General features: G+C 53.9%; 1 protein-coding gene across 1 annotated transcript; it reads left to right on the top strand.

Annotated features, from left to right (window-relative positions):
• Positions 1 to 4,720: 4,720 nt before the first annotated feature.
• Positions 4,721 to 12,341, top strand: RND1 (Rho family GTPase 1). The gene is made up of 5 exons (XM_040988503.1): positions 4,721 to 4,851; positions 5,437 to 5,524; positions 7,901 to 8,010; positions 8,813 to 8,947; positions 11,612 to 12,341. Exons 1-5 carry the CDS (start codon positions 4,732 to 4,734, stop codon positions 11,855 to 11,857), a joined length of 699 nt encoding a protein of 232 aa, XP_040844437.1. The 5' UTR covers positions 4,721 to 4,731; the 3' UTR covers positions 11,858 to 12,341.
• Positions 12,342 to 15,279: the final 2,938 nt, after the last annotated feature.

The following is a 15,279-nucleotide window of genomic DNA, read 5'->3' as shown; positions in this document are numbered from 1 at the left end:
GCCTTAATGGCTTGGCTGGGGGCTGTGTGAACCTCAGGCCTGATAGTCTACGTGACACCTGGCAGGTCACGTAGGCAGACCACTCCTCAGGAAGGAGGTACCTGGTGTTTGATAAGATTCATAGCCCAGTAGCTTATCAATTTGTACTTTTTGAAAGTTGCTTGTTTCAAACCCACCAATAGAAGCCTGCTAAGTCATGACTGTATAATTAATAGTCTGAAATGTATAAGAACTGGGGGGGCTTGAACTCCCTACGGTCTTCTGGCTCTTCTGGCTCGCGCTTCTTTTGTCCTCCTTGTGGATCCTTGCAGCCTTGGCTGCCCCTCCCCCGCCCAGCCATGCTGGGCTAGGGGAGGTGGCTGGGTTACCTAGGCTAACCTGAATAAAACACCTTTTCGCCTTAGCACCGACTTCAGACTTGATGATTATCTGGGGATTTCAAAAACCGGCACAACAGTGACAAGGGCTGTGGAATAAAGCTGGGAATTGCTGTGTAGCTGGATGAGGAAAGACGCCTAGCAGTAATGCTGGTATACCATGGAGCTCTGGTTTAGACACAGCTGCTCTGCTTCGGAACCAGCTCCCTGCCATCAGCCTGAGAAAGCAAGGGATGATGGCCCAAGGTCGTACATTCCTGCAGCCATATGGGAGACCCAGAAGAAGCTCCCGGCTCCTGGCTTTGGACCAGCCCCAGCTCTGGCCGTTGTGGTTATTTGCAGAGTAAACCAGCGGATGAAAGAGCCTTTCCTCTGTTTCTCCTCTCTCTGCAAGTCTGACTTTCAAATAAAAATAAATCTTTTTTTTTTTTCCTTTAATAAGTCTAGCTTTGCAGAGCAGTTTTGTAGCATAGCAGGTAAACCAGCTACAAGCCTGCGTCGCATCTGGGTGCCCGTTTGAGTCCCTGCTCCTCCACTTTCTTTTTTTAAGATTTATTTATTTATTGGAAAGTCAAACAGAGAGAAGGAGAGACAGAGAGGAAGATCTTCCGTCTGATGATTCACTCCCGAAGTGAGCGCAACGGCCGATGCCCAGGTGCAGGGTCTCAAAGCTTTGGGCCATCCTCGACTGCTTTCCCAGGCCACAAGCAGAGTCAGCTTAGACCCCTGTACCTGTGTGGGAGACCTGGATGAAGCTCCTGGTTGCTGGCTTCAGCTGCCAGGAGAGTGAGCTGGTGGCTCATACATTCTCTCTGTCTTCCTACTAAATAGCATAAATCCAAAAGACAAAGCAAAAGCTCTATTACCTCCTTAGGTCCCACCCTCCCCTGAGGGTAGCTCCAGGGAGTCTCCCCTGCACTAAGTCTTGGGGGCAACTATGAAGTTCCGAGACTGTGTCCACATCCAGAAAGCCCTCCACCCCAGCAGTTTCCCAGAAGGAGTGGAGAGGGGAAGGAGAAATGGTAGGTCCCTACCCCTATGCATAAAAAGACCAATATGGGGCCCGGCACCATGGTGCAGTGGTTAAGGTCCTTGCCTTGCACGCCTGGGATCCCACACGGTGCCTGTCCTAATCCCGGCAGCTCCGCTTCCCATCCAGCTCCCTGCCTGTGGCCCGGGAAAGCAGTTGAGGACGGCCCAAAGCTTTGGGACCCTACACCCGCGTGGGAGACCCGGAAGAGGCTCCTTGCTTCAGACCGGCATAGCATCGACCGTTGCGCTCACTTGGGGAGTGAATCATCGGATGGAAGATGTCTCTCCTCTCTGTATATCTGCCTTTCCAATGAAAATAAAATAAATCTTAAAAAAAAAAAAAAAAAAAAGACCAGTATGGACCTGGCGCTGTAGCCTAGCAGCCAAAGTCCTCACCTTGCACACACCTGGAATCCCATATGGCGCATGTTCTAATCCTGGAAGCCCCACTTCCCATCCAGCTCCCTGCCTGTGGCCTGGGAAAGCAGCCAAGGCTGGCCCAAAGCCTTGGGACCCTGTACTTGCATGGGAGACCTGGAGGAGATTCCTGGATCCTGGAAGAGCCTTCTGGCTTCGGATTGGCTCAGCTCCAGCCATTGTGGGCACTTGGGGGAGTGAATCATCGGATGGAAGATCTTCCTCTCTGTGTATCTGACTTTCTAACAAAAAATGAAATAAGGGCCTGGTAGAGTGGCCTAGTGGCTAAAGTCCTCACCTTGAACACGCCAGGATCCCATATGGGTGCTGGTTCTGATCCCGGCAGCTCCACTTCCCATTCCAGCTCCCTGCTTGTGGCCTGGGAGGGTGGTTGGGACTCTGCACCCACGTGGGAGACCTGGAGGAGATTCCTGGATCCTGGCTTCAGATCGGCATAGCACCAACCGTTGCGATCACTTGGGGAGTGAACCATCGGACAGAGAATCTTCCTCTCTCTCTCCTCTCTGTATATCTGAATTTCCAATAAAAATAATAATAAATTTTTAAAAGAGATAAATATTTATTGGAAAGTCAGATATACAGAGAGGAGGAGAGACAGAGAGGAAGATCTTCCGTCCGATGATTCACTCCCCAGGTAACCGCAACGACTGATCCAAAGCCAGGAGCCAGGAACTTCTTCCGGGTATCCCACACGGGTGTGGGGTCCCAAGGCTTTGGGCCGTCCTGGACTGCTTTCCCAGGCCACAGGCAGGGAGCTGGATGGGAAGTGGAGCTGCCAGGAATAGAACCGGCGCCCATATGGGATCCTGGGGCATGCAAGGCGAGGACTTTAACCACTAGGCCACGCCGCTGGGCCCAAAAGAAATAAATCTTTAAAATAAAAAATAAAATAAATCTATACATAACAAGAAGCCCAGTCTGGTTGGAAGCCGGGCTGCCAGTTTTTCCCTGAGATGACTCTGGTGTGTCAAGTGTTATTCTCGTTGACCTTTGCTGTCTTGTTTACCCCTCTTCTAAGAGAAGAGCTTCGTCAGCTACAACTTGGAAACCGCTCAGTCTGACTTGGAGGAACGCTGGCTGTGCTACTGCTTCGCTCCTGCTGTCTGTGGAAGGCATTGGAAACACGGCTTTTCAGCATCCTTTATCACGGGGCAAGTTGCCCTGGGTGGGGCAGCAGAGCCCGAGGATTAAGAGCGCAATTCAGACGCAGCATAGGCCTGCAAGGTGAAGCAACATGAACCCAGCCTGGGCTGCTGCTGTGCCCAGTCTCCCAGCCCAGGCGGCTCTGCTGGATCACAGCAGTTTCTGCACTGGCCACACCCACGGTTCTGCTTACCGCATTGGCACCTAGATACCAAACCCTAGCTCCGGGACCCATCTTCCGGCCTGGACTGTCACCAGGTGACATATCTCAGTGCCTTGGTGTCCACGGATATCACCCAGGGCCTGAACTGTGTCTGATTCATTCAGGAAGCTGTTTCCGCAGCTGGACACCTTCCGGCGGCTCCTGCCAGGCTTGGCTGAGAGGGTGTCTGGTCAAATCAATAGCAACCTATGACTTCTGGGCTTCCGAGCTCCCGCTCCCAATTGTCAGGAGCCCTTTGTTTTTTTCCCAGATGACTCCAGAAGGTTTATTTTGGTTTAGTTTTCACTTTGGGGCTGTTGAAGTAATTCCAGAGAAGACTTGGGCTTTCAAAGGAAAGCTCAGTACCGGGAAGTGGCTTGGACGGGAATTAGGCTAAGGTCTGGGAATCCCAGCAGGAATCTTTTGCTTCCTTCCCACCCCCACCTCCCCGCGCCCTGCATCTGTTCCTAGATTCCAGTTCTCCTGGGGACTCCCTGCAGCCCTGGCTTCACAGGTGCTTTCTGCTTTCCGTGGTAATTCATTTATTTTAAGATTTGTTTACAGAGAAGGAGGGACAGAAACATCTCCCATCTGCTGGTTCACTCCCTAAGTGGTCACAACAGCCAGAGCTGAGTTGATCAGGAGCCAGGAGTCCCCTCCAGGTCTCCCACACTGGTGCATGGTCCCAAGGCTTTGGGCCGTCCTTGACTGCTTTCCCAGGCCACAGGCAGGGAGCTGGATGGGAACAACCAGGATATGAACCAGTGCCATATGGAATCCCAGGCACATTCAAGGCAAGGATTTTTTTTAAAAAAAGATGTATTATTATTATTTTTATTGGAAAGGCAGTTGTACAGAGAGGAGGAGAGACAGAGAGGAAGATCTTCTGTCCGACGATTCACTCCCCAAGTGAGCGCAACGGCCGGTGCTGAGCTGATCTGAAGCCAGGAGGCCAGATCCTCTTCTGGGTCTCCCCTGCGGGTGCAGGGTCCCTAGGCTTTGGGCCGTCCTTGACTGCTTTCCCAGGCTACAAGCAGGGAGCTGGAATGGGCAGTGGAGTTGCTGGGATTAGAACATGCGCCCGTATGGGATCCCGGGTACTTTCAAGACGAGGACTTTTAGCTATTAGGCTTCTGCGCCGGGCCCAGTTTATGGTGGGCACTCAAGATTTTTTTAATTGTGCTACAAGTCTCTTCTCCCTCCCTCCCCGTTTCTAATAGGAACGCAAAACAGCGTGGGAATCCCCCGTGGGTGGGTATGCAACGGGTGCCGCTTTAAGAGAAAGGGACGGAGGAAGAGGGCGCTGACTCAGATCATCCTACCATTGGCTGTTGTGGGGGATCCCACCTCGGGGATTGGCCTGGTTGGAGTCCGCCTACTCTTGCGATTGGCTCCACGGGACCCATTTAAGAGGCCGTGCCCGCCTGCTGCTCAGTCGGAGGAGGGAGGCAGGGACCGCGGTGGAGCTCGCGTCAGGTGCACCTGCCGGCAGCTCGCTCTCCCACCCGCTCTCGCTCCGGGTCCGCGGCGGCTGCGACCATGAAGGAGAGACGGGCTCCGCAGCCAGTGGTGGTCAGGTGTAAACTCGTTCTGGTGGGAGACGTGCAGTGCGGGAAGACGGCGATGTTGCAGGTGCTGGCGAAGGACTGCTATCCGGAGGTGAGCGCCGCCCCGCGCAGACCCCACCTGGCCGGGAGAGCGGGCCCGCCGCGCCTCCCTCGCCCTGCCTTCCGGCTGGAGGGCCTGCCTGCCTGAGCTTCCCCCGAGACCTGTCCCACTTCTGTGCCCCGCTGGCTCCTCCTCACCCACAGGCCCGATCAGCCCCCTCCCGCCTGCCGCGATGCCGGGAGAGCGCCCTGGACGCGCCCCAGGGTTGCTGGTCCTCCTGGCTCACAGGTTCCCAGAGGACAGGTTTTGCTGCTCCTTTCGGCGGCCCCCCTGGGCCAGGGGCTTGTACGGGATTAGACAAGAGCAGGATTGGCTGAAATTGGGAGTGTGTGCGCGTCCCTGACCATCCGGGCTCCAGGCTGCTCGCCGGCCAGGGAAGGGGGGTGGTCTTCCCCCATGTCTCCTTCCACCAGCCAAGAGCTTCGGTGTCTCCCGCCCCCCTGTGGTCCTACGGTCTCTCCTGCACCAGGTGCCCCTTCTTCTGGCTCATTTCCTGTCACCTGAGCGGCTTCTGCTATGGCCAGCACTAGCTAGGGGTCCAGGGCCCAGGGGTCACTGGTCCCTCTCTCCTCACAGACCTATGTGCCCACCGTGTTTGAGAACTACACGGCCTGTCTGGAGACAGAGGAGCAGCGAGTGGAGCTCAGTCTCTGGGATACTTCGGGTAAGACTGTGCCCCCTCCTCCCCAGTGCCCCTTTCCTACCTGCATTGGCTGCTGCCCGCTCAGGTCAGGGGTGGGGGTGGGCAGGAAGATGGTGCCTGCCAGGACAGGCAGAGAGCAGAGATCTGTGGGGAGGGGGCAGTGGATGGACCCCACAAGCACTCACTCTGGCTCCATTAGGGGTTGGGATGGTGAGAAGGGACCCTGCAGTATTCCTGGGGGTGGGGGTGGTGGTCAGGGACGGCTTCTCTCTTTCACTTCCTGCCTCCCCTCACCCACCCCCGCCACAGCATAGCCAGAAAGGAGGCGGTTGGGTTGGACAGGGAGAAGCCCCGCTAGGTCCGCACTCCCCTGCCCGCCCGCCTGCCGCAGCCCCGCGTTCACCAGGCTGCTGCGGCTCCGGAATGAAGCCATGCATCACCGATGTTTGGGGGTGGGGGTGGAGACTCGGTCCGGTGTCGTGGTGGCCTGTGCGATGGATGGGGTGGCTGGGGGTTGGCACTGAACCAACCGTCCCCTGGATGGCGTGGGGCAGAAGGCACTCTGTCATGCCTCCCGCAGGGAGCGGTGTTTCCCCAGCCCCTTGGGCCCCCTGAGCCCACCATGCCTGGGTAGGCTTTGCTTTGATCCTGAGCGCTTCCCACCATGTCTCTATCCTGATTTCTTTCTAATAGCCTGACTTAGAGTCACAATGAGGGAATAAACGCAAAAAAAAAAAAATAGGAAAAATAGAAAAAAATGCATACAGGGGCTGAGTTTCAAGAGGACCTACAAAATCAGGAGAGGTTTGTGCACCGTCCAGCTCTTGCGAAAGACCCCTGCTCCTCTTCCCCAGTGCTGTGAGGTGTGAGGAAGCCTGGGGTGGGGAATGGGAAGGTAGAGAATGAGACTTCCCCTTGCTCTGTGCTGTCCCCCCACCCCACCCAAATCCTGCATGCCGCGTGGCGGTTCCAGGGTGGGGAGGCGGGGTCCGCTTAGCCTGGACCCTGCTGCACTGGCTGGATGGGGCTGGAGCGCAGCTGCCTGATGTATGGCTCTCCTTCAGCTGCAACCTCCCACCACCCAGTCTTCCCAGCATCTTGCTGCAGCTCATCGCCTTTCACGACCACCACCCCAAACTCCCACTGCTTCCCCCTCCTCCCACCTGAATCCTGGTCCAGAGACTGAAAAGTCATCAAGTGTGATGGCTCCTCCCTCTGTCCACCCCAGCCCCGTCCCCGACGCCCACCCTGCTCCTGGTTTGCAAGGGATGGAAGGCTCTCAGATTCTCTTTCTTTCAAATTGGGGTCCCATATGGAAGGAGGAAGTGGCCAGTGCTTCCCCCCCCTCCCCAGCACCGGGGCTGGCTACCCTACCCCATGAATTATTCCCTGGCTGCTGTCAGGGCAGGGGGATCACTTGGAGACACAGCCAGAGCGCCCCCCAGCCCCCAGCCCCCAGCCCTGGGGCTGCAGTGTTCTCTGCCTTGCTGGGTGCTGCCCCTCTCTGAGACCGAGCTGGGCTGATTGCTTGAAGGAGCAGACAGCTATTCCAACTCCCCCTTCTTCTTTTTTTTTAATGACCAACGCCCCCCCAAGCTTGGATTCCCCCCAGTTTCCATGGCAATTGCAGAGTAGGGAGAGGGGCTGCTTGCTATTCTGAGCACGGATTGTCTGGGTTCCAAATCTGCCACCGTTCCTTCCCCGGGGTGGAGGGGGCAGGCTCAAACCAAAATGCCCCCTTCCATCAGCCTACCTGGATCTGGCCTGCTGTCCTCCTTGCTCAAGCAGGGCCCCAGCTCTCTCTAAATCCCCAGCAGTTGCCACCCTGGTACCTGAGCAGGTAGGGGCTAGAGCCCGCCTCCGGTTCATTTCAGGCTAAGCAGATTTAGGTGAGCAGAGAGTATGGGCCTGCCGGGCCGTGCGCTGGAGTTCTTGACCTCGTGGTAAATAAGCAGGGCCGCCCGTTATGTAATAGGCAGCTTTGTTTCTTCCTTGGAGCCCCCGGGGGCAGAAGAAGGGCACAGAGGTTGGGCAGCAGGTGAACTATAGGCAAGAACAAGCTTCAGTGAGCCCCAGCCTCCCGGTAGGGATGGGAGCATCTTCTGAGATGCAGAAAACAAGTGGTCCTTAAGCTGAGCGCACTGCTGGAGACACAGCCAACATCATATAACACCCTGCCCTTCTTGTTCCTGCCCTCTCCTTTTCAGAGCTGATCACCTCTCGCTGCCTTTTGTCAGGTGGTCAGCTCCCAGGTTTTCGGGCTATGGGCGTGCTTCCCAGGAAGACGGGTGGGTCCTAAGGGATCAAGAGTGCCATTCCTGGGGTGCTTTGGACTTGGGCCTGCAGAGGAAGGAAGATGGAGTGACTCACTGTGGGCTTTTCCTCCTCTGCCACCAGGCTCTCCCTACTATGACAATGTCCGTCCACTCTGCTACAGCGACTCGGACGCGGTATTACTATGCTTTGATATCAGCCGTCCAGAGACAGTGGACAGCGCGCTCAAGAAGGTGAGCATGAGGACAGGGAGGAATCTTGGGGAGCCTGTCTTCTAACTCCCTCTTGTGTACCGGCAGGAAACTGAAGCCGGGGATAAAAGAGATTCGTATGAGGCCTGACTATTAGCTAAAGCCCAGGACAGGAGCCCAGAGTGTCGCCCCTCCACAACTGGCCCTTTGGACCGTCCTCTACTATTTTACCGGGGGACCCACCAGAGAAGGGGGATGTTGAAGACTTAGAACACGAAATTTTGGGAACCAGAACCTTCTAGTAGCTTGGTTTGAGGCTCAGGGAGGGACCTCCAGGAGACAGTCCCTACAGACTTTAGTACCTGGCAAGCCACATGGATTGGAACTGAAGTGCTGGTAGGAAGTGTCTGGGCCTGGGTGGCCAGATCTGCCTATGCTGAGCAGTACTAGTGAGCCTTGAGGGACAGCCTAGCTTCCTAGAAGTTGCTGGAAATATGTCCTTGCCCTGGAAAGAGACTGGGCAGCTTCCCCAGTACCCTGGAAGCAAGAACGGCAGATCTGCATCAAACACCTTGGCACTGAGTGTGAAAAGAATCCCCGTTTCCCACCACTCTGTGACCAGGCGCTTGACAGAAAGGGGACAGGCTCCCAGGTCAGCACTCTGGTGGCCCCAGGGACTCCCAAGCAAGCAGGAAACTGGTGCAATGAACTTGCTCCGTGGGGATGCTGTCACAGAGGGAGGACTGGGCTGGGCACAGGTGTGCGGTGTTACCCATTGCGCTTCTTGAGCCACTGACTTTCCTCCCTTCCGTCTTCCCCTTCCCTTCTCCCTGCTGGGCCCCAGTGGAGGGCAGAAATCCTAGATTATTGTCCCAGCACACGTGTGTTGCTCATCGGCTGCAAGACTGACCTGCGGACAGACCTGAGCACCCTGATGGAGCTGTCTCACCAGAAGCAGGCCCCCATCTCCTATGAACAGGTGCGTGGTGGGTGAGGCAGAGGGCTCGAAATAACCATCTTTGCTCAAACTCTCCTACTGTTGTAGGAGACAGGTGGAGTTAGGGACTATAGCAAACCTGGGACAGGTGTTGCTGCTTGGGGTGCCTATCTCCTATCTTGGAGCTCCTGGGTCAAGTTCAGGAGCAGCTGATGGTCACTCATGGGAGGAACTCTGAGTTCTGGGCTCCTGGCTCAGCCCAGGAGTGAACTAGCAGATAGAAGATCTCTGCTTGTTTCAAATAAATAAAAGTAGATTAATCACAATATAACATCATCACTTGGAGAGAGATACTTGATGACTTGGGTGGGTGTGTGCTGTGAATCAGCAGGTGAGCCAGTCCAGCGTGTCTCAGCATTTCCGGGTTGCTCTGCACTGGAACCATTGGATGGAGCGGGGAGGGGTTCTTAGAATTTCAAGTTCCTGGCACTATATTTGGGGAGAACAGATACTCTGTATCTTTTTATTTTTCAATTATTATTATCAGAAAAAGAGACCACTCCCTTCTGCTGGTTCACTTCCCAAATGCCCAGAAGTGCCTGGTCTGCAGCTGGGAGCTCAGTCTTGGTCAGAAACTCAGCTGTTTGAACCTCTACCTGCTATTCCCCTCGTGTGCATTAGCAAGAAGCTGGAATTGGTAGTGAAGCTAAGACTGCAACCTATGCACTGGAAGGTGGGCATCTTAACTGGCATCTTAACCCCTGAGCCAAATGCCCACCTCATGGGAGTCAGTGTTTGTAAGGAGAGTCCTGGGTAATTTTTCAGATATGTGCAAGTGTAAGTATCATTATATGTATGTATATATTATATGTATATATACACATATATATGGATTTATTTATTTGAACACCAGAGTTACAGAGAGAAGAAAAACTAGAGAGGAAGAGATATCTTCCATCCGTTGGTTTACTTCCAAGATGGCCACCACGGCCGAGGCTGCATCAGGCTGAAGATGGGACACAGGAGCCTCATCTTGGCCTCCTGCATGCATGGCAGGTGCCTGACCACCTGGGCCATTCTCTGCTGCTTTTCCCAGGCCATTAACAGTGAGCTGGATCAGAAGTGGAGCAGCCAGGACATGAACCAGTGCCCAAATGGGATGCTGTTTTAAGCCACAATTCATTAGAATCCTCTGGGGAGCTTATTATAAATGTTAAAGTTTGGGGTGATGGTTAAATTGTTGCCTAGAACACTGCCATTCTATAGTGCAATACATGCTTTAAGTCCTAGCTATTCTGCTGCGCTTTTTAAAAAAGATTTATGTATTTATTTATTTAAAAGGCAGAGTTGCATATGTAGCCGGGGAAGGGAAGATAGATTGATATTCTATCCACTAATTTGCTCCCCCAAAAAGCTGCAACAACCAAGATTGGGCCAGACTGAAGCCAGAACCCAGGAACTTCCTCCCGTCTCTCACATGGGTGCAGCTGTCCAAGCACTTACACCACCACTGCTGTTTGGCCAAGCCATTAGCAGGGAGCTGGATAAGGAGTAGAGCCTCTTGGACACAAGCCAACACCCGTGTGAGATGCTGGAGTCTCAGGCAGGTGTTTAGCCCACTATGCCATGATACCAGGCTGTTTCGCTTCTGATCCAGCTGCCCCGAGCCAGCAGGTGATGGCTCGGTGTGCAGCCTGTTCTACTCCTGCGGGACACCTGCATAAGTTCCTGCCTCCTTTGTTTCAGCGTGGGCCAACCTTGGCTGTCGATATTTGGTGAGTGACTTAGCAATTGGAAGATTTCTGTCTCTCTTCCTCTTTGTCTTTCAAAGAAATAAAAATAAGTAATTTAACAAAAAAAAAAGATTTTGGGGTCAACACAGTGGCGTGGTAAGCTAAAGCTTCCGCTTACAGCACCAACGACTGGAAATGGTGCCTGTTTGAGTCCCATCTAGCTCCCTGCTTATGGCTGGGAAAACAGCAGAGGTTGATACAAGTCTTTTGGACCCTGCACCCGCATGGGAGACCTGGAAGCTTCAGACCTGCCTAGCTTCACTGTTGCAGCCATTTGGGAAGTAAATCAGTGGATGAAAGACCTCTGTCTCTCCTTCCCTCAATAACTCTGCTTTCCAAATAAAAGCAAAATGAGAGGGAGAGACACAGCTCTTCCATGCTCTGCTTCACTCCCCAAATGGCTGCAACAGCCAGGACTGGGTCAGAGCAGAGCCAGGAGCCAGGAGTTTCATCTGGGTTTCCCGTGGGCTTGGAAGGACCCAGCTACTTGACATCGGCTGCTTTCCCAAGTGCATTTAGCAGGGAGCTGGATCGGAAGTGGAGCAGCTAGGACCCAAACTGGCACCTGCATGGGATGCTGGCAGTGCAGGCGGCAATCTAACCATGAAGCTACACTGCCGGCCCTAAATAAATAATCTCAAACATTCTGATACCTAAGCTGTAGCCCCCAGAAATTCTGCTTTACTTGTGCCAGCAAGTAAAACAAAAATGTGATTTTAAAATGGTCTCAGGAGCTTCTTTTGTGCATTTAGAGCTCGTCTTCAGGAAATTGTTGAGGCTGGGGTGGGAAAGCAGCAGTGGGACTGGGTCCCCCAGGCATCCTGGGAGAGTAGGAGTGGCTTGTGGAAGGAGGCAGGGCAGAGCCCCGGGGACCCCCTGCTTAATTAATGACCAACCACACTCCTTCCTGCAGGGCTGTGCAATAGCCAAGCAGCTGGGAGCAGAAATCTACCTGGAAGGCTCCGCTTTCACCTCGGAAAAGAGCATCCACAGCATCTTCCGCATGGCCTCCGTGGTGTGTCTGAACAAGCCCAGCCCCGCGCCCCCGCGGAGCCCCGTCCGAAGCCTCTCCAAACGGCTGCTCCACCTGCCCAGCCGCTCTGAACTCATCTCCTCCGCCTTCAAGAAGGAAAAGACCAAGAGCTGTTCCATCATGTGAAGTGGGAACAGGGGCGGGGAGCCCCCACTTCCTCCCTTGGGGTGCAGAGGCACGGGGAGAGGGAGGGTGAGACACTTGAGGACACTGGATGTGAGATGATCAGATGGCCATGGTGAGGGCTTGGAAGGCGACAGGAATGGGACAAGGAGTGACACTGAGAAAGAACCATCATACCCAAGCCAGGTACTAAATTGTGGCGAGGCCTTCTGTCCCAGGGCCCCCCACCCCTGCTTCAGAGGAAGGAAAGGTGTGTGGAGGTATGGGGTGGGGCATGCTGGGCTCAGGGGACCCCGGGAGCCCCAGGAGCTTCTTCCACACAGCTCTTCCATGCAGGCAGGGGACAGGACGGGTGCCCAGCCCTTCCGGTCCCCTCTGAGCAGGAGGCCCAGGAGTGGAGAGTGAGGACGCCGGCTGGCAGCTCCCTTGGGAGCACAGCCCAGGTGCTTCAGAAGCAGGCGGCAGGAGCTGGTCAGAGCCGAGGAGAAGGGCACATCACCTTTGCATAGCCCATGGCTCACGGGGAGGTGACAACATATAATCACACACTTCTCACCCAAGTCCCCCAGATCCCCTTCTCTCGTGGAGTGTGGGGGTGGTGGTGCTGCAGGGGCAGGGCTGGGTGGGGTCACCAGACCTCTGCCCTTTTGGGGCAGTATGATTGGCATTTGTTTTATAGACTCTTGTCTTTGGGGGGGGCGGGGGGGTGTTTCCACCTGTTGAATGTTCTGTGTTTAAAGAAGAAAAAAACTATTTATTAATGAAGAATATAAGACGTATAAACAAGGGGCCGCGTTTGTTCTTTTGCTGTTGTCTTTGGTCGTGACAGTGAAGGGAAAAGCTGTCCCAGATCCCATTTTGTGGGCAGCACAGTGGCTGCCACAGATTACCCCCCCGTCCCGCAACACCTCTGTCTGCTCCAGTGCCAGCCCCGCCCAAGTCTGGCAAGGCCAGAGAAGAGCTCTCAGCCCTGGGGAGGAGCGGGGGGGCGGGGGCTCTGCATCCTTGCTAATGTGGATGCTCTTGGGGGGCAGTCGCACGCAGGGTGGCATTGGGTGAGTGCTGGATACCAGCAGCCCTCACCAACCCCATGCCAAGACGTCAGGTTCCCTGGAACAAAACCATTGCCCACTGGAAGCCCTGGACTTGGAGAACATAGCAGACTTAGAGCCCAGCTGGAGGAGATCTAGGCTCCGTCTCCACTGCCTGATTGAAGAGGCAGAGACCGAGCCACAATGGTGTGGGGTGCAGGGGGGTCCTGGGGCTGCTGCCTTGGTGCCAATCTCAGTGCCTGGTGATGACAGTTTGGGGCCTTGGCTAGCCTTTCTGATTTACAGCTCTTGGTTTCAGAATGTCATAGTACAGTACCAGAGAGAAAAGGTTCCTTTGAAAATTGATTTATTTGAAAACTAGAGTGATAGTGAGAGAGAGGTATCTTCTATCCACGGGTTCATTTTCCTAAATGCATAGCCTGGTTGGGTCATCTGGAACTATGCCTGGCTTTCCACGTGAGCGACCAGGGTTCGAGTGGTTGGCCAGCATCCGCTACTTTTCCAGGTTCATTAGCAAGAAGCTGAGCAAATATTTTAAGAATACTTACGGTGTGCCCCAACCATTAGTAAATTATTATTTTTTATAAAGACTTATGGGTCTGGCGCTGTAACCTAGTGGCTAAAGTCCTCACCTTGCACACGCTGGGATCCCAGATGGGCATCAGTTTGTGTCCCAGTGGCCCCACCTCCCATCCAGCTCCCTGCTTGTGGCCTGGGAAAGCCTTGGGACCTTGCACCCACATGGGAGACCCAGAGGAGGCTCCAGGATCCTGGCTTCGGATTGGTGCAGCTTCGGCTGTTGCGCTCACTTGGGGAGTGAATCATCGGATGGAAGATCTTCCTCTCTGTCTCTCCTCCTCTCTGCATATCTGACTTTCCAATAAAAAATAAATAACTCTTTTAAAGACTTACTTGAAAAGTTACAGAGGGGAAGAAGCAGAGACAGAGGTCTTTCATCCATTCCTTTCACTCCCCAAATGGCTGCAGCAGCTGGGGCTGAGCCAGTGCAAAGTCGGGAGCTTCTGGGTCTCTGTGTGGGTACAGGGGCCCAAGCACTTGGTCCAACTGTTTTTCCCGGGAACACTGGCAGACAGCAGGAATGGAAGTGGAACAGCTGGAAATAGGATGCTGCTGCTGTAGGCAGTGACTTGATCCGCTACACCACAGTCCTGGCTCCACTGGCAAATTACTTGTTTCTTCCTGTGCTAGTCCTTTGGGGTAATACCGATTCTACTTTACAGAGTCAAGGATACATGACAGAATGGCAGAATATGTGCATGGTTCTGCTCTCCTGTGAGATTAGTGGAAGCATTTATTGCGTCTTTTTTTTTCTAGAGATTTATTTATTTTTCTTGGAAAGGAAGATCAGATTTTACGGAGAGAAGGGGAGACAGAAAGATCTTCCATCTGCTGATTTACTCCCAAAAGGGCCACAACAGCCAGAGCTGAGCCAATCCAAAGCCAAGAGGCAGGAGCTTCCTCTGGATCTCCCACACGGGTGCAGGGCCCCAAGGCTTTGGTCCATCTTCGACTGCTTTCCCAGGCCACAAGCAGGGAGCTGGATGGGAAGCGGAGCTGCCGGGATTAGAACTCGGGCACCCCTATGGGATTCCAGGTGTGTGCAAGGCGAGGCTTTAGTCACTGAGCTGTTGCGCTGGGCCTAGCGTTGCCTTCATTTTATGAGGAAAGAGAAGACATAAATTCTGTATAACTTGCATAAAATCATACTGCTAGTCAGGAGCCGAGTCAGGATTCAGCCCAGTTCTCCCTGTTAACCATGTACTCCAGTGGACCTCTTCCTGCTAGCTGTAGTAACAGGGACTCTACTGTGGTCCTTCCTGGAACACACTGTCCATCTCCAAAGAAGTGTGTTCGTGGCAGAAGCAGCAGAGTGAGCGGAGTATCTTTTTTTTAAGATTTATTTTTGTGAGCCTGATGCAATGATTTAATGGCAGGCCTGGTGGGGGTTATTGTAGGTTGCTCCGACTAGGCTGCAGCTCCCACTGGTTTATGCAAGGGCCGAGTATGTGCTGGACAGAACCAGGCTGGACTGCAACACCCATTGGTTCTAGTAGAAGTCAGGTCTGGAAGCAGGACCAACCCAACAATTGCAACTACCAGCTGATGGGGTGATGGACTGTGCCGGGCCCTGTACTTGCTAGTACGTACAAGAATCTGGTCTGGGAACACCCAAAGTTTCTTTGGGGATCTCCCCAATTGAAATGCTGGACTCAGAACCCTAACCATGAAAAAACACAGGACAGAACAAGTCAATCAACCACCTCAGCTATATGTTGGTGATGAAGGCCTGGGCAAATGGAGACTCTATGATGGACTATGTCAATCAGTGGATTATGCAGCGACCTTATTGTG

The sequence above is a fragment of the Ochotona curzoniae genome, unplaced genomic scaffold, assembly GCF_017591425.1.
Source record: "Ochotona curzoniae isolate NIBS_2020 unplaced genomic scaffold, NIBS_Ocur_1.0 contig_1014, whole genome shotgun sequence".
Classification (NCBI taxonomy): domain Eukaryota; kingdom Metazoa; phylum Chordata; class Mammalia; order Lagomorpha; family Ochotonidae; genus Ochotona; species Ochotona curzoniae.
The sequence above is the reverse complement of the archived record's forward strand: the minus strand, read 5'-3'. Positions and strand labels throughout refer to the sequence as shown.